The 24,064-nt window shown below is 39.9% G+C and overlaps 2 protein-coding genes across 6 annotated transcripts; one reads left to right on the top strand and one right to left on the bottom strand.

The window, feature by feature from the left end:
• Positions 1 to 573: 573 nt before the first annotated feature.
• On the top strand, positions 574 to 16,899 carry snx9b (sorting nexin 9b). 4 transcript variants are annotated; one of them, XM_026194711.2, is made up of 19 exons: positions 581 to 906; positions 2,303 to 2,389; positions 4,220 to 4,294; positions 5,205 to 5,330; positions 5,848 to 5,925; positions 6,925 to 7,087; positions 10,143 to 10,281; positions 10,543 to 10,630; positions 10,871 to 10,996; positions 11,162 to 11,279; positions 11,359 to 11,489; positions 12,392 to 12,495; positions 12,598 to 12,701; positions 12,875 to 12,952; positions 13,181 to 13,257; positions 14,232 to 14,321; positions 15,084 to 15,198; positions 15,286 to 15,377; positions 15,567 to 16,899. In XM_026194711.2, exons 1-19 carry the CDS (start codon positions 895 to 897, stop codon positions 15,612 to 15,614), a joined length of 1,851 nt encoding a protein of 616 aa, XP_026050496.1. In that variant the 5' UTR covers positions 581 to 894; the 3' UTR covers positions 15,615 to 16,899. The 4 variants fall into 4 exon arrangements, with proteins under 4 accessions (XP_026050500.1, XP_026050496.1, XP_026050497.1 ...); XM_026194712.2 differs by having other exon boundaries at positions 582 to 906; positions 10,546 to 10,630; XM_026194715.2 differs by lacking the exon at positions 5,848 to 5,925 and having other exon boundaries at positions 574 to 906; positions 10,546 to 10,630.
• Positions 16,340 to 23,330, bottom strand: LOC113037516 (angiopoietin-related protein 1). Of its 2 annotated transcripts, none has more exons than XM_026194709.2 (9): positions 23,119 to 23,330; positions 22,592 to 22,838; positions 21,979 to 22,194; positions 20,843 to 20,962; positions 20,620 to 20,734; positions 20,387 to 20,524; positions 19,352 to 19,568; positions 19,062 to 19,257; positions 16,340 to 18,989 (listed from the first exon to the last, which is right to left on the bottom strand). In XM_026194709.2, the coding sequence occupies exons 2-9, from the start codon at positions 22,745 to 22,747 to the stop codon at positions 18,843 to 18,845; spliced, it is 1,305 nt and encodes a 434-aa protein (XP_026050494.1). In that variant the 5' UTR covers positions 22,748 to 22,838; positions 23,119 to 23,330; the 3' UTR covers positions 16,340 to 18,842. The 2 variants fall into 2 exon arrangements, with proteins under 2 accessions (XP_026050494.1, XP_026050495.1); XM_026194710.2 differs by having other exon boundaries at positions 23,143 to 23,330.
• Between the last annotated feature and the right edge of the window lie 734 nt (positions 23,331 to 24,064).

The raw sequence follows: 24,064 nt of genomic DNA, 5'->3' as shown, positions 1-24,064 counted from the left end.
GATTTTAATACAATACTCAGAGAACAACCACACTATTCACAGTCCTGAACCACGGAATTATTTTGGCTCGAATAAATATTTGATATATGAGAAGGTGATAATGGGTGAGAAAGACTACAGATGTCATGCTGTTGGCATGTGCTAGGCGTTTGAGCTGTTATTGAAAACATTAAGAAAAACCCCACCAACAATAAAAACGCACTTGCACAATGAGGCCAGCAGAGGGAGACTTAAACAAAAGAGTAAACATAAGTTTAGGTTCAGGGTCACTCCCTCTGAGCTGTCAGGCCCATAGTGAGTAAACACACAATTAAAAAACGCACTGGAAAATGTAAAAAAATCCCGCAAATAGTAGAAATTCTTTTATTACTACTACTATTTTGATTATTATTGTTATTACTTATTTTTTCCGACAAGTTAAAAATTTTAGTTACCACGTTTTATTTGTATTGTATTTTTTTTAATCATCGTTTAATTATGAAGTGTTTTATTTCTTCATATTGAAAAAAATTATTTGCGATTTTAAACAGTCGTGTAGTCTCTCTGGAGGAGCCACCATATCGGACCTGGACTACCTTTCCGGTTTCTGTGCGCGTTGCAGGTCACTCCCTCCTCCTTACTGTCAGCAGCTCTTTACGCGCTTCAAACTTGGTAGTCGCACTCAGCTGGTCTCCTTCCCACCTTTCGTTTTCTCGGATTTTTGAGTTTTTAAACGACCTACTGTTTTTAAGTCATGTGTTAATGCATTTGTCGCGGCGGCTTTCCACCGGGAGGAGTTATCGTGTTTGCTTCGCCTCCAGTTGAAGAGAAGCGCGGAGGAAATGTCCAGCTGAGGACTGGAAATCCTGAAAACTACAGGGCCTGTTTTTGTAATGATTGATCAATGCTTCGATAATGGCGCAAAAGGTGGGTTTGACAACTTTCCTGGGCTTCTCTTAAAGCCCCAGCACGACTACGCTGGCTTCTTGGGTTCCCCCTGGAGCTTGTTTTTCACCAATACTGAGGGCTGTAGACTTGGACAGTCAGAAGTGTAGTTTCTCGCATTAGTTTTACAGTGAAGACTTCACTCGGTGAGCTCCGCATTAAGGCTGAAAGCATTTAGGGAGTCTGCTTTAAAAGCGTTATGGCCGCTTGTCGCACATCTGTATGCGCTCAGCGAGAAACGAATGCTTTTGCTATACATGGAAAATGTGTCTCATTAACGAAGTGTCTTGTGACATTTTACTACCTTTCCACTGTGGGTCATAGCTGCCTCCGCGGAATTCTGGGAAATGTAGTCTTTTCTCAAAACACTGTTCGTACCATATGTGACTACTGTTTACCTTAGGTGAGGACTACAGGGCCATAAATGTAGCTGCAGCACTGCAAACACGATAATTTTGCTCATAGTATTGTTCGCATTTGGACCTAATGAGTGTTCTTTTAGGGGAACCGGAAATGGTACGTGAAGCAGAGTGTGTATAAAGATAAACCGTACGTAAAACTAAGAAGTTAAATATCCCCTCTACTCTAGATATGGTTTATGATATGCAAAAAATCCTACTGAGAATAATAACACAGGTCTGCTTTTTATTTTAAGTAATCCTTAATAAAATAAAATAAAATAAATGGTGTTAATAAAAAATGCAGCAGTCAGCACAGTAAAAAACATGTATGTGAGGGACCAACGACAGAACGACCTGATAATTCAGTTTGATTTTTTTTAAGATCATCAGTAGACATGAAAACATTTATTGTCATTTTCTGGTAATATGCTTCTGTTCAAAAACCTCATTCAGCTTCCTGGACTGCAGGGTGGTGGTTGGTGGACACTGAAACAAATGTTATTTTGATGGCTTCCTAATAGCCTTGCATTCCATCTCAATGGTTAATGAACAATTTCCCCACGGGTTTGTGCTTATTTAACTTTCAACATACTGGAAAGGTTTCCGTCTACTGTCTCAAATTCATTTGAGTATAGATGAATAGGTGTGTGTGTGTGTGTGTGTGTGTGTGTGTGTGTGTGTGTCTGTGTGTGTGTGTGTGTGTGTGTGTGTCTGAGCTTCTCTGGGGCCATGGAGGAATGACAGATTAGTACATGTGGGTCACTGTGAGAGACCTTGTTGGCTCCTGTATTAAGCTGAACTGGGTAACGTTGTGGGTCTGCCCGTGTTTTGGTTGATGCAAGAATTTAGTTGAGAGTAAGCATACCATACCAAGAACAAGTTTGGCCTGTTTCACTATGGCCTCATATAAGTCTGAAGTTTGTTAATCAGTTATATAGTAAACCTTAGAACTTTTTTGTTGTTGTTGTTGTCTGCAGGCACAGGTTTTATACGACTTCACTGCTGAGCCTGGAAACAATGAGTTGTCAGTGAAAGAAGGCGAGACAATTACCATCACCAATCAGGTAAATAATACAAACACTGCTCTACTTTTCATCTGTTTAGCATCAGGGGTAAAGTCTCACACTCTCAGCTGTAAAGAAGCTGTCTAGATGTGACGTGTACGATATGAGTTTTTTTTTATTATTTTTTTTGCATCTGCCTGTAATCGTTAAATCATAAAACTTGCTTGTGTTGTGGATACCATCATTTTTTAATTACTTTGCCTACAACAACATTGCAGACATTAGTCCAGGATCAAATGTTTAGTGCGGATCTTCCAATTTAAAAACAAAAAACTTAAAGCACATGACCTCACGTTGTCATGTATGTCACAAATGTGGACAAAAGAAGGAAGGACAAGAGGTGAAAAAAAAAAAAAAAAAACTAAACCAGAAAGCAAACATGATGTCATTGCTGCCAGCCACAAACAGTTCAAAGGTCACTGGTTAAGTGCTGTCCTACATAGTTTTCCAATCGATGTCTCTGTCATGGCTATCAAGGACTCAGCGTATCAGAACTTTTATTTTTCATCAACTTCACTGATGAGGAATTTGTCTCAGGTGTGTACATACATACCTGGCTTACCTGTTTATTTCTTTTTTGCTTGGTACTAAACATTAAAATGATGTTTAAATGGTAAGCTCGAGATCTGACTCACAATGAGTCAAATCCAAGTGTGACTGATAAACAATCTGTTGGGTTCCCACAGGTGACATGTAGTTTTTGTGTATAGGCTATCACATATGTACAAGTTATTACTGAGCCTGTTTTAGTTACCATACAGCTTCCCTTAAAAATGTAAGGTACAGGATAAAGTTTTTGCAGGACAGCTTTGTAAGCAATGAAGATATTAATCAAAGCAATTTAAAAAAAGAAAAAGTTAAGGATACATATGTTGCCACAATAGACACAAACACAAAAAATAAGCAGGAGGCTACCAGGCTTAAAATATAAATAGGGAATTGAAGATGATGCAAATGACAGTATTGACATTACGAAAACATAACTCAAATATATAAATAAATATAAATCAATATAAAGTTTCACACACTATTGAGCAGAGAGAAAATATAGAGATAATATGGTGTCTTTAAAGGAAAGCCCCCGTCACCTGTTAAATCTATCTGGAGTATTTGGTTTATGGGTAAGTGATTCTTCCATTTGTATATAAAATAACTTCTCCTTAATCCAGTGCGCAAAGGTAAGTGGAGAGTTAGACTTCCAAGTTAAAAGTACACGTTTTGTCTGTGGGTCGAGCAGGACTGAAAAAAATGTGCGAGCTTCATATCAACCAAGCAACATTTGTTGCATTGAAAGGATATTTTTAAGGAAAGATGTGGTTCTCTTTGTTTTTTTAGTAATACGACCTCTGCAAGAAAAGTAAATCAGAAGCCGTTCAGAAGCTATGTGCTACATTATTACCTTCGTTTTCAGTTTTTGGCATTGAGGTTACTTAAAAATGTGAAGCAGAATTTCCTTAAATGTTGATACCACAACATAATGTTCTTCAGAACTTTATGTTGTGGTATTGTGGCCTCAGTGTAACAACTGACCATAGGACTGGACATATTACACAAATATGTGGCATTTAAAGAAGTAGTAGTCGGAGAGAAAAATTGTAGACAAAACATTTTGTACTTTGAAACATTTCTTTGTAAATGTGATTCAAATAATTTCCAGTAACTTAATACAAATTTTAAAAAGTAAGTAACTAAAACATTAACTGACTTAGTAAAATGAAAAATCTATCTGATTATTGGCTATTAAACTAATATCCTGAAGGGAGAAATACCTAAGTACATGCCTTGTATTTTTTTTCCTGTAACTAATATGCAGCTGGGTCTCTCTTTCAGAGTATTGGAGGTGGCTGGGTGGAAGCACAGAACTCAAGAGGGGAGGTGGGACTGGTTCCTGAAGACTACATTGAAGTGAGTTATATTGTGTCTGTTGATGTGAAGAGTATGGAGGAGATGCCAGCAGAGCTTTCAAACCCCATAGAATATTCAAAAAGACTTTAATTCACATAAAATTAAGCAAGAAAAAAATGAAACGAAAACAAAACATTCTGTACCGAGGTCATGATGTACCGTGGGTGCAGTGGAACATTAATCAGCTAGACATTTCATAGACACCTCATCACAGACAAAGATGTATCTGCATACTGTGGTGCCATCTCTTATGTGAAACTAAAGTCACAACAGGATGTGCCTCATTCAGGGTTTTGCTGATTTGGGTGTTTGTGTGTGCGAGCGTGCGTGCGTGCGTGTATGGCTCGATCCAGTAACTCTGACTTCATGTGGAGGATATGATTCACTCTGAAGAAATTTACAGACACAGAAAGAGTTGTTTAAAACTAAAGTCTGTGATGTTAACAACTTAACATCACTGTAAACACTTGCCACACAAGAGCTAACGATTGTGTGTGAGGGTGAGAGGCATTGATATTAAACATCTGCTTAACTTTGCAAATTTTGGTGGGTGCGTGCTTGTTTGTCTGACCTTGAGTTACCTCCCCAGCTGCTCCCGGACTGTTTTGATTCTGTGTCCAAATCATATAAAACCCACAGATGACAATTGCACTTGTAGCTTATGTAATGCCTCATGAAAAACACCAGAACTCAGTCTGTTTTTCAATCACATTGCTGTTTTTTGGAAAGATTGATAAAATTAAAACCCTGTTTCACAAAGCCACGAGTGAAAAATGAGACGATCACATTACCGCATGAGGATGCACCTTTAAAAATCATTAGATCATGCTGGAATGTCTGGATCTGTTCACTAATGGGAATTTTTTTCTTTCTCTTCCATTGTCTTTTTTCTTTTTTTCTTGATTTGCAGCTCAATAAGCAGTTTTCTGTGTTCCCATCAGCTGCAGCACCTACTCCAAGTTTAGGAAATGTTGCAGCTTCAGACCTGTCCTTCTTTGATGCATATGCACCTGCATCAACACCTGCACAAAACCAGGTAATGCATTCAGCCAGTGAAGATTTCTCAATTTCACAAGTCTAGTGCAATGCTGGGTAAGTAGGTGTACAAAATATAGAGCGGTGCACCTGTCGTGCTTTCATTCTCCTATTCAAAAATGATATATGGTAGGGTTACGCTACAGAAAACAATCAAAAAGCAGAAGTGAGCGATGGCAAAAATGTACTGACGTTAATGCATCCCGTCAACCCCAGAGATGCAGAAGTGAGACCAGCTGGTGTGGGAGATATTAATCTTTGTCATGTCATTTTTAAACGATATGCAGTCCACCAAAATCTTCAGTTAGCAGGCAGGAAGTTCCACAATAGTGAACATACTGCTGGATCAGTAAAAATATGTTGCGGCTCAGCAAGTGAGGTAAAGCAGGAAATGTGTCGGCTATTGTTCCTCTGACACATCTATATCACTTTAACAAAAAGCACTGCACAGTGTATACTGTCACATCTGGCGCTTTGTGATGATGTCACCTTTGTTTCCCCCTCCCCCTCCCCTCAAGGTGGATGCTGGGGGCTTGAGCCCCCAGCCGGAAACCCCTGACACCCCAGTTTCCCCCTACCTTTCGTCCCCTGATGAGGTAACCGTGAGTTTGGGGTGGTGGGAGTGGCCTAAAAGCATGAACCCAAGCCCTCCCGCCCTCACTCATTCTTTGCCCAAGCGATCCTCTCTGATTGGTCTGCTTTGGCAAATTCCCCTGCAACCCTTACTGCCTGCAAAAAGCATGAGCTCAACTTCTCCATTCACCTTGCAATTCAGCACAAGACAAGACATTCCACCAATCAGCACCCACACACTGTTAAAAAAGAAAAGAAAAACTGTATGAATCGGTGGTAAAAGAGTTCATGATCCCCACATGTATTTTACTAATCACACTGACAAATCATCAGGCCAGAACACACGCTTGTACCAGAAATCATGATGAAAATTATGCAAATATCAGTAATAATCACTTTTTTTAAGTGCTGCTCTGTAATGAGAAGTATAAGAGCTGCAAAATTTAAAAGCACATGCTCTTAGAGTGTTGTTCCTCAATGCACTTGCTTGTTAATGTCATTTGAGTAGTTTGCCTGTTTATTTTTTTCGGTGATTTGTTTTTTTTTTAACCTACAGAAGAGAAACGCACAACAGTGTTTTTGCATGCCTTCGAGTTGTTAGAATTGTGTATATGCCTGCCTTACAAGCATGGCATGCTGCATTTTGAGCATTTTTAAATACTGTAAAAACAAAAACAGGTTGTGTAAAAACACAAATGGAAGTTTTTGTATGCAAGCATGTGCCTCTTTCTCCAGATTATCGGGTATTATTTTGATCTTTTCAGTTAACCCTTCTGTACAGCGGCATATGCAAACTACACACTCACTGCCGGGCTGCTTTATCTCTCAGCAGATTCCCTCAGAGAAGCCCGGTCCTCATCAAATGTTTGGAAAAGGATGTTGTTTTGAAACTACTGTCAACTTCTCATTAAACAGACTCCATACAGGACTGGACTTGACTCTGCTCCTTCTCTTCTTCTCGCGTTTGATCTGTTATTACCGCCCGTCTTCCATTCCTCACAAGTTCTGTTTCACTCTTGCAGGCTACTAATGGTAATGATCCGTGGTCGGCGTGGAACGCGGACTCATCAGGGGGCTCCACCAACAACTGGGCATCTAATCCAGAGGGCACACAGACTGGGAAGAGCGCTCCTGACCCCTGGCCCCCTGTATCACATGGTCACCCTCAGGCTTACCAAGGCCCAGGTAAAAAAACAAAAAAAAAACCCCGAGATAGCTTCAGGAACCATGGTTGTCCTATTATTAGAAGTATAATGTAAACCTTTTATTATCATAAAAATCACTGTAATATCTTTCGACAGTTTGAAATTTCAACTTTCTCTTTTGTAGCAATACTCTCATACGACTGTGTTTATGTCATTCTGAAGTATGTAAGCTACATTTTCAAAGCAATTTTTAACGTCTTAATGTGGTTACAGGAAAGGTAAAGTCATGCAATGGTTTTGGCTCATCACACTACCTCGTGAAACAGTTTAGCTCACTCTTTACTTGTTAAACTGTTCTTCTGCATAAGCTGTACTGTATATATGGCTGCAGGGGAGGGAGCAGTTCTACAAACACGAGTGACTTCAGAGTCCCTCGCACTTAATGCATCAAACAGTCAGGCTCACGTTGACTAGTTAGGTTGTTTTGTTGCAATCACAATTGGTTGATGTGATAAAGGTTGTTGCTTCAAACAGCCTTTGGTGCTTTTTAGTGATTCTGCGTGAGTTTGTGAGCTCGGCTGACGTTTGGTTAAAGGTGTTTGAATTACAAACAGACAACAACTTGCGAGTTTGAGAATGCCTCTGTGGTAATACAAAAGATAAATTAAGCTTTGTGTTAAATTTTTGATTCATGCTTGATATCAAGTGTTTTGTTTTTGAATCATGCTTTCTGAAAAGCTCATTTTTAGATATGCAAGTGAGGCTTTATGTGTTTAATTTAGCATATTTTTTCAGGCCATTGGATAACATGGTGTTTAAAGTTCTTTAACTATTGTTGCGACAAATTGATATACCAAGTGTTTTTATTACTCCACAAATCACAAACTGCTGTCAGTAGTTGGAAAAAGTCCATTGACTCTTTGTTTTCAGTGATAAGATGTTCAAGAGGTCAGGCTTTTTATATATGGAAAAAGTCCTACTGTGAAAAAAGTGCTACTGAATAAGGATTTCTGGCTGAGTGTATGAGGAAAAATCAATAATATGTGATGTAGGAAGAACACCCAGATGTATATTTTGGATGTTTCTTTTCCCGTGTCGTGAGAAATAGATGTTATGGAAACAAATCTTAAAATTGCAATTATGATTTTTCATTGAGCAGCCAGTGAAAGGTGTTTGCGTCATATATATCCTGTCCTTCATGTTATCTGATATGAACAGAAATGCATGCTATGTACAGTAGGACCTGTAATCTTGAACTCCACATACTGTATTTGAAAATACTACGCGACTCAGATTTTCACAGATTTGCAGTGACTGTAACTCCTCGATGTGGTTTTTCTTACTTGTGCAGTCCCGCCACAGAGAGAAGCTCCAGCACGGGGACAGAACGGTCAAATCATGATTCTGTTTTCTCTAGACTGTGGAAAATTGTGCCTCACTCATGACTCAGAAGGATATATTACTTGAGCTGCTTTTTAAATTCTTCACTTTCTTTTGTAAAAAAAACCCCCAAATACATAAAAAAAATTGTACATTGGAAAAATGGTCAGAGGGGAAATTAACAGACTTTTCCTCTGTTTCTCTCTTGCTAAAGACATCTACCCATATCCTTACCTTATTGATTACACAGGTATTCCGTTTATTGCTTTTTGGAAGCCTGTTGCTCATTTTTGTGTGTGAACTGCCAATAATATGAAGAAAGAAACATTTCTTTTAAAGCATGTGTGTACAGTTTGACACTAACAATATTATCTTTGTATAAGAGGAGGTTGGAGGAGCTTTGTTAGACGCCCTGCACAGATAGAGATCAGTAACTAAACAGAGATATAGTTTTCAGTTATAGACTTTGGTGAGTGGTGCAGGAATAAACTTTTAAACATTTGTAGATTTATACAAGAACACTTTTGGCAGGACTACCTTTGCTGCCTTTCTTAATTGTTTACCTTTATGGCATTTTAAATTTACAGATAGATAGCGGAGGAGAATGGCTGAGGCTGTGGCTTACTAGCAGGTTAAATATACCCCAAGTGTTTACCCCTAGTTGGTCAACTCGCTTTGGAGCAGGTGGCAGACCATGGCAGCACATTTGCTTTGCCTTTTGTAGTGTTTCGTTTTCAGTTTGATTGTGATCCGATTGCAGTAAAAAGGAGTTGAACTGGGTCTGAGCTTGTCCTCCTGTGCTTGTCTGTGTGGGTTGGAGCAGTAGCAGTGAACAGGCACACATACACAACACACGTCTCAACTAACTGATCAGACACAAGGACACATATATTTAAAAAAACAAAAATGAAAATTAATGAGTAAATGTGATTCGGCAGGCCAACATGGAGATAGAATGAAAGTTGCTGTAATTTATGGGGGATTTTTGTGTATTTTCTTTGCTGTTTTATCCAGTGTGATTTGTTAGTATAATATGATATTTTACATGCCAGTTTCAGTTTTAACTAAGTTATTATATAGTCTCCAAGTCTGGCTTTGAAAGGCAGTGTTGGAACAGTGCAGCTATATGTATATGTGGAAATATTTTCTCTTACCGCCTGCTGCCTGATTCAGACTTTAATGGTCTGGCTGGCACCAATCCTAACAAATCATGCTCAGCCCTTTTTGCTTTGAACTGTGTCAATGCGTTTTGAAACCTGCTTTGAAATGAAGTGTGCAGCTTCTGACAAAAGCAATGATCTAGATATCATGTCTGGTTCAGTATGCATGCACTATTTTCACAAATGAGACGTACTGAAGGACAAATTTAAGCTTTGCAGTGTGTAATATTTTTAGCCATTTAATTGAAAAAGAGAGGGATGATGCTTAAAATCTTAAAGCATGAGAACCATTAATAGATTTGCATTGCTTCTGATATAGATGTGTGCTGCATGCCCTCATGCTCAAACAACTGACTCCTCTATCTCAAGAAAAATCTGTTATGTTATATTTAGACCCACACTAAGTAAAGCTCAGTGAAGCATTAAGGTGTGAATTTTCACACAACTCTTGTAGTAGGAACATCTATAAATGTAGTATAATAGTTGTACACAGTGCTTTTTTTTGTGCATGTGATCTGAAAACAAACAACTTGGTGTACACGAATCTTACCTCAGGGGCAGAGGATGATGAGTGGGACGATGAATGGGATGACATGAAATCCACTGGCGGTTATGCTGAGTCAGAAGCCGGAGAAAGTGGAGCACTGCAGAGGGGCGGATCACATGCAACTTCAATGAAAATCTCCCTCAACAAGTAAGAGTTAATAAGTCAGTAATGTGCCTGGCTTCAAATCAGCTTTTAACATAAAATAAGCTGCACTGTACAGTTTGAGCTGCTGATCAGAGTTTGGACAGCAGAATTTACTTCAGCCAAAGTGTGTTCAGGCTCTTACTGTAGATAATAATAAACGGAGTTGCAGCAGCACAGAGTAATCTTGTTCTAATAATGGTAACATCGTATCAAATAACTGCTCTACACAAGACTAATCAGGAAATTTTGTCTTGTGTCTTTGAGCAGGTTCCCTGGGTTCTCCAAGTCGGGTCCGGAGCTTTACCTCCTTTGCAAGCAGCTTGTAAAGGGCAAAGACAGACTTCCAATTTATGTAGGTCATCTCCAAAAATGTTTTTTTTGTGTGTGTTTTTCTTTAGTTCTGTTAGAACATCAACGTGCTTCTTATTAAGTTATTACACAGAAGTCACCAGTCATAATTAAAAACCTATGGCTAAATTATTTCTGTCAGAATATTCGCCTTTATATAAAGTAGTATTGTAGCATCTTTTGCCAGCTTGCCATATGTTTGTCTGGCGCAGTAGACTTCTGAACCTTCATGTTTTGTGCTCAGATGGGAGAAGTTGGTCCAGTGTGGTCTTACCCAGAAACCCAGCTAGACTGTGTTGTAGCTGATCCCAAAAAAGGCTCAAAGATGTATGGCCTCAAGAGCTACATTGAGTACCAAGTCACACCCAGTGTAAGTATCCAAGAGCTATTTTTTAGGTTATCAAATCAACTAAATGCACTAAGCTAATCTTTAGATGCATAAATAAATATAAGAAGGACTGAAATGTATATCTTTACTTCCTTTAATGGAAGCTGTACTTTCCCCCCCCCCCCCCCCCCCCCCCCCGGCATGCAGACCACAAACCGACCTGTCAATCACAGATATAAACACTTTGACTGGTTGTATGAAAGGCTTCTGGAAAAATTTGGGTCAGCCATTCCCATCCCTTCTTTACCAGATAAGCAGGTTACAGGTAGGTAACTAGCCAATAAATGCGTATGGCTGAATATATTTGTTTTTTCCGTTCTTTACGCATTGATCTCTTTTAAAAGGCCGTTTCGAGGAAGAGTTTATTAAGATGCGTATGGAGCGGTTACAGGGTTGGATGACCAGGATGTGCAGGCACCCCGTTATTTCCAGCAGTGAAGTATTTCAACTTTTCGTCACCTACAAGGATGAGAAGGTAAACTGATACATCCACTTCCCATCTTTTAAGGTCTTTGAGTATGTGTTCTAAGACTGTGTTGCTGAAATCAGTCTTACATGAATGATTTGAGGTGTCAGTTAGTTATTTAAAGCTAATGTAACAAAAGAATATGTAATATATAACTACAGAATAACTAGCTATTGTCAGTTGACTGAGTTGACGTGTGTCCATGTTGGTGTACAACTAAAAAGGTACTCTTGGCTGAGCCCTTATTTCCCAAGTGATGGATCTGCATGTTTGATTTGGCACAGATTTTGCACTGGATGCCCTTCCTGACACAATCCTCCCATTCATCCAGGATTGGGACCTCCACACAGGAAGGCATCACCTTGTGGTGCTGTTCAGCAGTTGCATTTAATCAGTTAATTGCTCACAGATGTAAATTCTAGACTAGACAGACTGCCTAACTAGCAAAAACTAATGAAAATCATGCAGAAACAGCTGGATATGGACTCCCATAGTTGTCCGGTTGCCCAGCCTTCTGTATGGAAGTCTTGTCTCTGGAAAGGCATGAAGGAATTTCTTTAAAATTGTCACAAATATTAATTGTGCCCCAAATGAACTGAATTTGCCGGTTATGATTTTGACCATAACTTGATAATTATTACGCTAATTATTACAACACCAGACTGAAATGTCTGTTCAAAAAGTGCAAACTCAGCTTCAGTTTGACTTTATAAAGTATCGCAGAAACCCTTTTCTGGCCACGACTATAAACTGCAAAGCAGTAGCAAACAACCGCAGGAAGTTAATTCTACTTTCTTTCAGCCAAATGTTGCCGATCAAAACTAAGATTGTTATTACTAATAGTTTAGGGTTGGGGCTTATTTTGTGGCATTAACTATTTCTTTTTTAATTAAAACAATTGATTGTTACAGGACTGGAAGATGGGCAAGAGAAAAGCAGAGAAGGATGAGACGGTAGGAGTGATGGTCTTCTCCACAATGGAGCCTGAAGCTCCAGACCTGGACCTGATAGAAGTGTGAGTTTTACCAAGAGAAACTATAGCACCAAAAAGTGTTTATGTAACTTGTGTGTAGTACTGTATTGCGTAATTCATGCCACTGGTGTTCCTCATTCACAGAGAACAGAAATGTGAGCAGTTTAGCAGGTTTACCAAATCCATGGATGACGGGGTGAAGGAAATCCTCACAGTGGGGCATGAACATTGGAAGAGATGCACAGGCCGTATGTTCACACTGCACTCAAGCTAAATAAGTGTTTAGCACACCTAGGCCACACCTTAAGTCTGTGCTGTAATTACTATTTACATTAAATGTTCATTATTCTGAATATTTTGTCAACTTAGAAAGATTGGGGGAAAAATGTCTTTGCTACTTTGTTCATTTGTTTTACCATAGCTCTGCCCAAAGAGTATCAGAGAATCGGCAAAGCCTTCCAAAACCTTTCCTCTGTCTTCACCAGCAGCGGATACCAAGGTACGGAGTACAAATATCGATTCAGCGTCATGTGTAATTTGGAGCACTTGAGGCATTTTCCTGGGTGTAAGGATTTGGGTTTGTCACACCGATGTCTCAGGTTACAGCTGGAGACATCTGGAGCAATCAGAGCTATGCTGTAATGTGGACTTTGGTTTTGAAATCGAGTGTTCGTTATTTACTGTTGGGAAACAGTAGGATGTATTTTAACAGTGTTTCTCGCTGCAGGTGAGTCAGCCCTAACTGATGCCATGACAGCAGCTGGGAAGACATACGAAGAGATAGCTCAGCTGGTTGCAGAGCAGGTACGTACTTTGACCGCTGCTGTAAAATAATCTAATGTGACTGCTATTAAAAGTAAGAGAAATGTGTCTACCCTTACTTTTCCTCTTGTGATTATGTCTGGAAACTCACACACAGACCATAAAGAGAGAGGGGTGGGGCAACATCTTTCTGTGGCCATTATCTGTGCATGTCTCAATATCTGTGAGCATTTCCCAGTTCCCCTGTTGCTGACCTCTTTAACCCAGCGTCCTGCTCGTCAGTTTCTATCTGTGCAGGAAGAGGCTTATGGCAAACTTATTCCTAGTGCTTCCTTAGTTTTGCTTTGACTCATGTATCAATGTGGCTTTTTTGTTTTTTTTGACTGAATGACCCGATGAGTGTGCAAAGTAATAAAGTCCATTCTTGGCCTTTTTGATGTCCCAGCAGCTTCCAGAGGAAGGATTTGTCTGGTAAGCTCGTCCTGCTCCAGGCAGACTTTGTTAGTGATTTGGTAGAATTCTGATTTTAGTTGAGTGAAACCTGTGATGTGGTTTAGTGTTGGAGAAATACGATCACTAGACACGGATTCATCTCAGGGCACAAAAGGAACCAGTCCAATTTATCTGATGTTATCCAAAATGGATGCAAACAGCACTCCCCTGCAGAATAAGGTCAATAGTGAGCAAAGGAATTGGCACTACAATTTAAAATGATAGTTTGGCTAAATATTGTTTCATTTCTGTGCCATCTCATCCCAGTGTGTCTCCCTGTTGGATGTTCCTCTGAATACATGATGTTTTATATATAGTACTGCTATTTTAAAAAAAAAAAAAAAAAAAAAAAAAAACACACACAAAAAAAACCTACACTGAATTATGGCTTCATTGTATTTTCTCTTATCAGCCTCTTGCATTCCTTCCTGCTCTGTTTTACTTTCTTCTATTTTTAAGTACTGGTGACTTTTACCTTTTTACATTTATAGTTCATGTTTGTGTCTATTTTTGTTTTCTCTCAGCCCAGGAAAGACCTCCACCATGTCATGGAGACCAACAATGAATACAAAGGACTACTTGGATGTTTTCCAGATACCATTGGAGTCCATAAGGTACACTAACATCCATGCCACAGGAAATGGGCTGGAATGTGATAATTTGCCGTTATGGGGTATCTGATAGGAACAGAGGTGCTGTGCGTGCCACAATATAGATAGTACAGACACCATACCAACATCTTCCTTTATTTACACATTTACATATACACACACCCCCACATGCTAACACATACACTTTCAACCTTCAACTACAGTATAAGGATACCTGTTTAAAATATGTCACCGCCTCTATATCACTACTACACCTTTACAATATATGTCAAGTGTTCAAGTTAATTATTATCCCTTTTCTTTGCCTAAGATTACAAAAAACTTGGGAATGTGTATGCACACACATTTTGCATGTACAGTCTTTTTGAGGGACCCAGTGCTTTTTTTAAAAAGTATTTTCTAAGTAATATAGAAGGAAATTGCCTATGCACTCCATACTAAAGTGTGAGCAATTTCTGTTTTTCATAGTTATTATCATTGCAAAGTGAAAACTCTGAAGCCCCTGACTGTTGATGTCTGGGACCTGTACTATTTGCAGAAATCACTATAGCGGAAGTTCCCAAAACTGCTCAACACACACTCAAACAATCTCTGATAGGGTAAAAATAGCACAGCAGGGGAAAAACATGCATATCTGATTTTATGGTTGAACTGTCCCTTTATCAGATAGAAGCAAAAATTAACAAGTAGCAGTGTGTGCATATTATTATACAAGGTTTAAATAGTCTAACTAAAGTGCCTTCTGTTTACTTTTGGTCCCTGCAGGCAGCCATAGACAAAGTGAAGGAGGGTGACAAGCTGGTAGCCGCCAGTAAAATTACTCAGCAGGACAAAGTCACCATGGCTAAACGTGCCAGCACCATGTCTTACGCATTACAAGGTACAGCACGGTCACAGATACTGAAGTAATTTGCTTTATCGCTGCATGCAGGCTGATCACTGTGGTTTCTCTTGTCTTGTGCTGCAGCTGAAATGAACCATTTCCATAGCAACCGTATCTATGACTACAACAGGGTCATGCAGTTGTACCTGGAGGAGCAAGTCAAGTTTTACGAGACGGTAAAGGCATTTTAATAGAGCATTTCTCACAGTAAATTTGACTGTGAAACAGTTTGTCCTTTTCACTTCCTTATTACCTGGAAAGAAAGTAGTTTCATACCAAAGTGACGATATGAAGGCGTCACATGACCTTTTTGTATTAATGCTCGTTTGTCTTCCTCTGCACCCCCCCCCACCCCCCCCCCCCAGATCGCAGAGAAGCTGAGACAAGCGCACAGTCAGTTCACTACAATGTGAAAGCGGCCGCTGGCTGTCTTGCACTAAGAGACGAGAAGATTTAAACCAGCTCAAGATCCAAAATAATTTTGCTTATTTTGCATTTTTCAACCCCTGTCCTCTTTAATTTAAATTTCACTTCTGTTTTTCTCTTACCTCATCTCCTCTTCTTACAACTCATCCCAGCAGTCCCTGCTTTGCGGTATCCGCTACTTCGATGTTAAAGAGTACGAACGACATCTGAAAAGGCTTCAAGAGTGACAGCAGCTGTAATTCTTAACACAGACAGGGAAAAAAATCCATGTTGTAGTTACAGTGGCGATGAAATCAAACCCTGGCAATTCTTTAACGTGATACAGTTTTGTTTTTTTGTTTTTTTTGTACAGCTTCACGTGCAAACATAACCATCTATCTCAAGGTAACGCTCTGAAGCTTTTCACTTTTATTCCATGTTAATTGTCATATAGGAAAGGGCGCCAAATACCAAAGCTATTCTCCGCTCTGCCAATAAGGACAGCCAGGATATATTCAAGCTTTACTGTAGCTTCATTTGAATAATTTTGTTACCATATATAGTATTTATATGTAAAAAGAAATTTTCACTATTGTTAGCAGAAGCATTCCTTTAAGGATTCAAATCTTGAAAGAGTTAGCAAAGGCAGTGTGTGCGTCCTCCCTGTGTATGACCGCCACTCGCAGCTCCCAGCTCCCCTTCATCCCACACTTCCTCAAAAGCGAACAGGAAGCTCCACCTTCTTCCTGTTTTCCCTTTTGACAAAAATCGAAGTGGTCAACCTGGTTGGCACCCCAAAGCTCCTGCATACTCACACACTGCAGTTTGCATTTTAAGAAACAGAATCTGGAATGAGTCTTTTTTCTGTTCTTCTTTTTTCCTTTTCTGTTCTTTTCTTTTTTAAGACATTTAAACTAAAAGTCATTGGATCAGTGTTTCCCTGTCACACTAGTTAACTTTCTCTCAGTACTTCGAAAGAATATTTGCCCTTGTTTGACGCAGTCATTGTGTTTGACATGATGGTACAAGAATAAAGTCATCTGTAAGAATTCGTACTATTAGAGGAGTTTGGAAGAGCCATGAATTATGTGTTCTTGTTTTTGCTTATCACCGCCCAGTTTTCAAATCAGTCTGTAATCTTGTTCACTCTTTGTTAGAAAATATAAATTCTACTGCACCTATCAGGGGTTTCTTGTAATTGATATGTTATGTATAGAACTATTTGCAATACACGTGTCATTTAAAAAGAAGCAAAAGTTCAGTTTGATTTATTAAACAATGATTTGTACTCATTAGGATGTCATTTATTGCGTATGTGTGTGTGTCTTTGTGTGTTTTGTGTTCTGACTCGGAGGGGACGGCACACTACGCACCCGGATTTCCTCACACTAAAGCCTTTATTCGCTGCAGCAGATTCTTGCGTAGATATGGACAGGAATGGGAATGAGCTGGCAGCTTGTGTGAAGAGTGCATTTTGTGAATTCTTGTTGTGAAGGAAGTGAAAGAGCCCTTTTTACCCTGCTCTCATTTCACGCTGCCATCAGGTGCAGTTGTTCATGTAGGCCACAGTGGCCTTATCAATGGAATCACCCGCAGTGTGTTTGTTGCTTCACAAGACCATATAGAAAGCTTACAGAATTATTTTCCAGTTTTTGCAAGAATTGAACTGATATTTTGCAATCCCGAGGCTTTTTGGGAATATATCTGCTAAACACATACCATATTATCATACTATAGTAACATCAAATGCTATTGGTCTGTGGAAACCCCAGGTTTAAATCAATACGATGTAAGTAACTAACACAGATAATGTGTTATGTGTAGAATGATTATACAGCAATGAATGCCATGCCATTAAAAATATGTCTATAGTCATGCATAACTTACAAGACATAGAAAGTGCCGTGCATTTAGTACTCAGTGCTTTAAAGTGCCAACTGTAGGAGTTTGAGTCCTGCATTACACAGTCTAATTTCCAACTCGCATGAGCTACATCCTGCTCATGTGCTCAGCTGCACATTTGCTGCTCAGTACTACCTCTTTCTGGCACCATGACCACAGAGACTGATTTGATTGTGTCACTTTTTTATGGCATGTGGTGTGAAAACAAACACTTGGCAATTACATTATTTTATTTTATTTTTTGCTGTAATTACTGCATCCCCCCCCCCCCCCCCCAAAAAAAAGAAAGAAGTGTAAGCTTTCATAACTGTGTTATTGACAGCTTTTAATAAGCGCATACAGTGCTGTCACTTAAAGCTGACAAAGTCATGTAATGTCTCTTCTAACTCCATATAACACTATTGCATGCTATGCAGAATGTTTGGCATGAAGGTATAAAGCATTATAAAGTTCTAAAAAAGTATGACCCACGATGGTAAATTTTTTTTCTAGACCTCGTTAAAAGCTGTCAATTTAAACACTTGTGGAATGTGTTATAAATGTATTATAATGCCCTGCACATGATGTAAGATGCTTATAATGCATTACAGATAAGACCTTGATGGAGAGTTGGGGAGAGGGGATGCTCTGCTTGTAGTTTCTGAATATGAAACATGTCTTTAAGCCACATTTTATTAAGTATATATAGTGTTTATTGCACAATTAATACAATAATGTGTATTTATATGGAGTCTTCAGATAGCACATGACCTAATACTTTGAGACAGTAGCACGTATCAGATATTAAGTGACTTTGTTTAGTAATATCAAACCCTTTTTATTTCAATGATTTTTTTCCCCATTGATTAAAACAGTAGAAGAACTCCAAAATAATAAAACTGGCAATAGAGTGATTACAAATAAGCACATACATGCAGAGTGTTCAGCAAACTGTGTCATGTGATTCTTTCCAGTTGCAGGTTGTCTCCACATGGTGGCTAGAAGACAACCTTGTCATCACACAAATACATTTTGGCTGGTATTTTACACGTCAACATTAACAAACTATAGTACAAAAAGAAGTATAAAACAAGGAAGAATTCACTTACCAGGAGTGAGTGGGGGGAAAGAAATAATCAGTGAACAGGATGATGTTTATATTCACACAATACAACATGGATATCAGCCGCAGTCACATAAGATTTAAAAGCAAAGAGGTTACCGGGTAGGTCTGCTCCACACACAAAACGTTTCCTGAGCATACAATAAAGTGTAATCATCATCGTCCTGATCATCAGATATCTTCATCCCTACAAATGCTGCCAAGGACGCCAGTTCCCGTGTCCTCACCATTGTTATGGTGACGAGCGGCTTTGGAAGCTGCGTGGCCGGATCATCATGCTGACTTTGCGTAGGGAATAATAATCAGAGTCTTTCCAGGAGTGCCAAACAATTCCATCTGGACCCAGCGGCCCTCGCCCTTTGGGAGTGTAATGGCCTCCCTGTATGATGAAGAAGAAGATAAGAATTTGTCTTTAAAAATGTAAAATGCAGGGTAATTTGTGTATCCTTACCCTGTAATAGACTCCATTAAGGTTGGCGTAGAAGCACTGGTTATACCACCAACCGCCATGTGAGATCTCAGCGCAGATGTTTCCACTGTCTGGTGTACTGAAGCCCTGCTTATTGTGGTACCAACTGAAAGAGTCCTGAACCGTACCACTGAAGCCTGACACATGGAGACGGTACTGATGCTCCTCATCTTCCACACTGCAAGAAATTATGTAAGGAACACAGTTGCTTGTGTATGTTTTGGAGTATCCAGCCCAATGTAAGTCTGCACAGTTGGTTATCTGACACTAACCTGAAGCTCTGGTAGAGGGCATGCTTGTGCTTGCTGGTCCAGTCTTCCAGGTCAATCCGCAGGCTGTAGTCTCCCTGGGCACTCAGATCATGTATGTGGTCATTGCCTAACCAGAACTCTGAGTGCAGCTCACCAAATCCATCCCTGTAGTCCCTCCAGTTGCGGTCAAAGCTCACTGAGCCATCAAATCGCCGCTGAATCACAGTCCAGCCGCCACCTGGGAGAAAGTGTAAAATTCATTCCATGTTTGATGGGTTATCATCTGCTCAGCTGATGACTATAGGTCAGGTACAGAATACTTAACAATTTGATGAAAACATTAAGTAGCTATTATAAATGGCAGTGCATATTTTAACTCTGGCCATTTTTCTGATCTCAGTAATTGGTCTGATATTAAATAAAGTGACTGTATCAGCTCAGAAAGCCTAAATCCATAGACAAACTGTGAAGGCTTCATGCAAGTGTACCAAGTAGAACTGGTTTTAAAGGAGGTTTGGTCACAAAAATGGTATTGCATTTATGTGTTGGATGAAAATAACTAATGGATGATCTATGGCACTGCTTTTGAAGTTATGCACATGAACAACAATATTTGGTGTTGTATGGTCACATTAATCATGTCCAAAGTTTTCAAATAATGAGGGTTTACACAGTTAAAGCTCAGGCTTTAGACTGCTCCAAATACTCTGTTTTAGTCAGGTATTTCTACCCTTGGCTCTGTATGATATCACTAAGAGTAGACATGATCATATGGTCATTTCAGGCACACAGCTCTGGCTGTCAGCACAGACCTGCTGTTCGAATCTTTTGTTTTGAGGGGCAGCAAATCAGAAGAAAGTTGGCTTAAAGAGAGGAGGAAGTGGGGGTTAAAGCAAACTGTTTTAGACAGGAAATGAACTCAGGGACTTTGCCAAGGATGAGCGTGAGATTGTAAATCATGCAGTGCTACTGCAGTAGAGTCCCAGAATAATAACATGGAGTTGAAAATTACCACCATAGCTTCCCTTTAATCAGGACCGCTTGCACATGACTTACCATCTGTGTCCATATCGCAATAGACTTCCACAGGCATCCCTGCCAGTGATGGCACCACAGTGTAAAGGCCAGATCTCCTGACACCATTGTGGTAGATAGAGGCACAGTCTATAGGACAGTTCCTCACATGCTGGATCTCTGAAAGAAGAGTAAAACAGGCAAGAAAGTGTCAGAGAAAATCAACAAGTGGTATTTGGCACCCTCTGCTGGAACATCATCGCTTGAGTATGTACCTGGGTGCAGCCGATCGTGAGCATTCATGAGAGGATTGGGTCGGACAATGTTGATCAAACAGCCGGGGCTTCTTTTTACTTTATCCACCAAAAGTGTCAGATTATGTAGTTGGTTCTAAACATAAATACAAACAGAGGCCAACACTCAAAAACACTTTTGCTAACATTTATGACAAAAAAAGAGAGAAGAAATTCTAACAAAATATCCCCAAATGGTAATAACCTGAAGGTCTAGGATCAGAGTCCCCTGTAAGTGCAGCAGGGTAGTGGCTTCAGCGTAGTGCAGCTCCAACTCATGAAAACGCTGCTCCAAGGAGATGTTCAAGTGGACCCTCTCTTCACTCTGAAATCATTGAAATAGAAATACACAGACTCACATGTGAATGAAAGGACGTTCAACAACTGAGACAAGTGCATTTTTAAATTAGTTAAAAATAAAGGAAAGAAATCATTCACATTCCTGTGACAGATATACCAATCTGTTACAGGAACCCTTCATTCACATGTTAAGACATGCAATATCTGCCAAACCAACATCTAGATCCATCCATCCATCCATAAAGGGTCATGGGGCCTGCAGAAGCCCAGACCTCCCTCTCCCCAGCTACCCTCTGCAGTTCATCTGAGGGAACACTGAGACGTTCCCAAGTTAGCCAAAAGATATAATCTCTCCAGCATGTCCTGGGTTTGCCCCAGGGCCTCCTCTGGGTATAACAGGCCCAGAACACCACACACAGGAAACGTGTGGAGCAAGTCCACTTGTAATACTTAAAGACAGATTAATCTATTCAGAGCTCAGACACACCACCACCAACAACTCCCATTACCACAAACTCCAGAGCCCTCTCCCCTGTCCTGTGCTTCCTGTGCAACACACAAGGCACGAGCTACTTCATCTGTGTCCACCGACCAGTGTCTCTGTTTAAGCTCACACTGAGACGAATGAGGCAACACATGCAAGAGTAGAGTAATCCTGTTAGTGACTAAGGTCAAGGGCATGCTGGGAGAGAAGCCAGTTTGATGACCAAGCACCACATCAGAGTAAAGAACTGCAGCACGTTTCCTGTCGTAGGCGGACATGTTTATTTCAAATAAAACTGCAATCAAGGCTTATTTGATCACATGTGGCTATATTTAATACTACAGACAGAACATATTAAGTTATAATAGCGCAAAAAAAGTGAGCCACTACAGGTATAGTCTTAAAAATAAAACAAGAAAATATGTTTTCACACTGTCACAATATTCTCCATGTAGCTATCAAAGCTAAAAGGGTTGCTGCTGATGGTTGACTCAAGTCTGCTAAGTATAGCATCCCCTCTTCTCCCACCTACTTAAGTATAAAAATGGAAATCACACCTGCAGCTCGAGGACTTTGATACGATGCCGATGGTTCCTGAGCTCCTCCTGCAGCTCAGAGATGGTCTCTTTCAGCGCCATGATCTGCTGCGTCCTCTCCTCATTCTCATGCAGCCAGTAAGAGACCTCGTCTGTGCAGCGAAACATATCGGGGCATCTACGCTCATCCAGCTGAGGCAGTGTGGCCACCAGGCGACACATCCCATTCTCCATCACCTGTTGAGGACAGGTCCAGACAGCCGAAACAACCGCTGTCTTTGTTCACTTGTTTTTGTCAATGCTCTTATACATAATCTCAGATTTATATCAACTCTTAACAGTGTTATCTTTTCCTCACTTAAATTATCTGATTTCCCCCCCTAAAATCTCTTAAATATATATACTTAAAAAAAATAATAGGTGTCTTGCCACCTTAGTGTATTATTTTTTTATATTTTTTATGCATTTCAAATGTACTTGATGAGAACATTATTCTGATTTCTGCTCAGATGGAAAGCTCCTTAACCTAGCTGATGGATCTCTGGTGTACGGTAAAAGTAGCAAGCTGTTGCAGTGATAAGGCTGTGCTACTATTGTCTGGAGAACATCACTGCAAGATGGTTATTGTTATCACCTGGTTTGTGTACTCCCCACACTGGGAGCCCCCACCGTTGCGGATAATGGTAGCGTTCAAGCTGTCTGTTTTGGCCTCTGGGAGCAACACAATGAGGATATAAAGAGCAGAGCACATGCTCCAGCCGGGAGGGGCAGTTAAGGACAGGAGCGACATTGCTGCCACGGGTTGTTAGTCTCTCCCTGCCTTGTCAGCAAGAGTGGGCGTGGGACACCCAGACTGTGCGCTTCACCATGTGAGGCTCTGTCTGCAAGGAGCGAAAGAAAGACAACACGGGCATTATCATTCCACGAGAAAACAGAAACAGAATATAGAAAGGAAGGAATATATATTTCACAAAGCCATAAAGACACTTTAAGCTCACTAAGATATGATTACTTTGACAGACAAGCAACAGTCAGACAACTTAGTGTACCACTCATTAAGTGTCTCACTTACAGTGGATAAGTCATAAAGTTATCCACTATTTTTATAGACATAACCTATAACTAAAAAGAAGATATGAAAAAACAAACAAATAGTAGCACCTGTGGAAAAGTAGATGTTCTCACCCTAGCTAAACACCACCTTCTACCCCATTCCTGGCTTGCATGGGGCCAAGGGGTCCTTTCCATTGTCTTTGTCTTTTTCTTCTTCTCTTTGTTGCGTGTTCCTCTCACTCTGGACGCTTCATGCTCCTTTTCTCTCTCGCCATCTCTCGCCTTCGCTTTCCTTCTCGATGTGGACATCGTAGTCCAGTAATCCACCTCTAAGAGGATTCACATGACTGAGGGGTGGGAAGGAGGCAGGCATAGAGGGAAGTGATAATGGAATTATGGGTAAAAGCCAAACATGTGCCAAGAGCTGAAAAAATGCCTTTTAATTTACTAGAAATATCCATGTTTTCTGTTAAATTACTGTTTGTCCTGATTACATCAAACAAACTGTGGCAGAGCAGAATGTGCGCTGAACTGTTACATTTAATGGTTATAGATTTTTGTTTTTAATTATTAAATAAATAAAAATGATCATCTTATAGACCCACACGGTCAAGGATTGCTGTAAGAGGTGCACATAATGACTGTTTGCACTTTAGAAGAGAACATAATGTAACTAATATGCATCAGCACACACAGTAAACAAACATCACCCACAAGTAATCCCGCTCTGAGCTAGTAATAAATGATGATGCGCGTCGAGGTATGATGGGTGCTGATCCTATTACAGTATCAAAGTCTTTTTATTTTTATACCTTTGACTGCAGCTCAGCATGCACGGTCTCATTAAGAAGAAAATGAACTACAAATCATACCCTCTATTGCATTTTCATTAAGCTGTTATTCAATTGAAAAAATCTTTTCCCAACAGTCTTCGCAACTGTGTTATACTGTATCAGTTGAAGAACTCGTGCATTGCAAATTGTCTGATCAGTCATTCACCTGGTCTTTTCAAAGAATTTAGCAAATCACACAGAAGAGAAGGCAGTGTCTTAAC

Source organism: Astatotilapia calliptera, chromosome 15 (assembly GCF_964374335.1).
Source record: "Astatotilapia calliptera chromosome 15, fAstCal68.1, whole genome shotgun sequence".
NCBI classification, from domain to species: domain Eukaryota; kingdom Metazoa; phylum Chordata; class Actinopteri; order Cichliformes; family Cichlidae; genus Astatotilapia; species Astatotilapia calliptera.
This window is presented reverse-complemented; position numbering and strand designations above follow the sequence as displayed.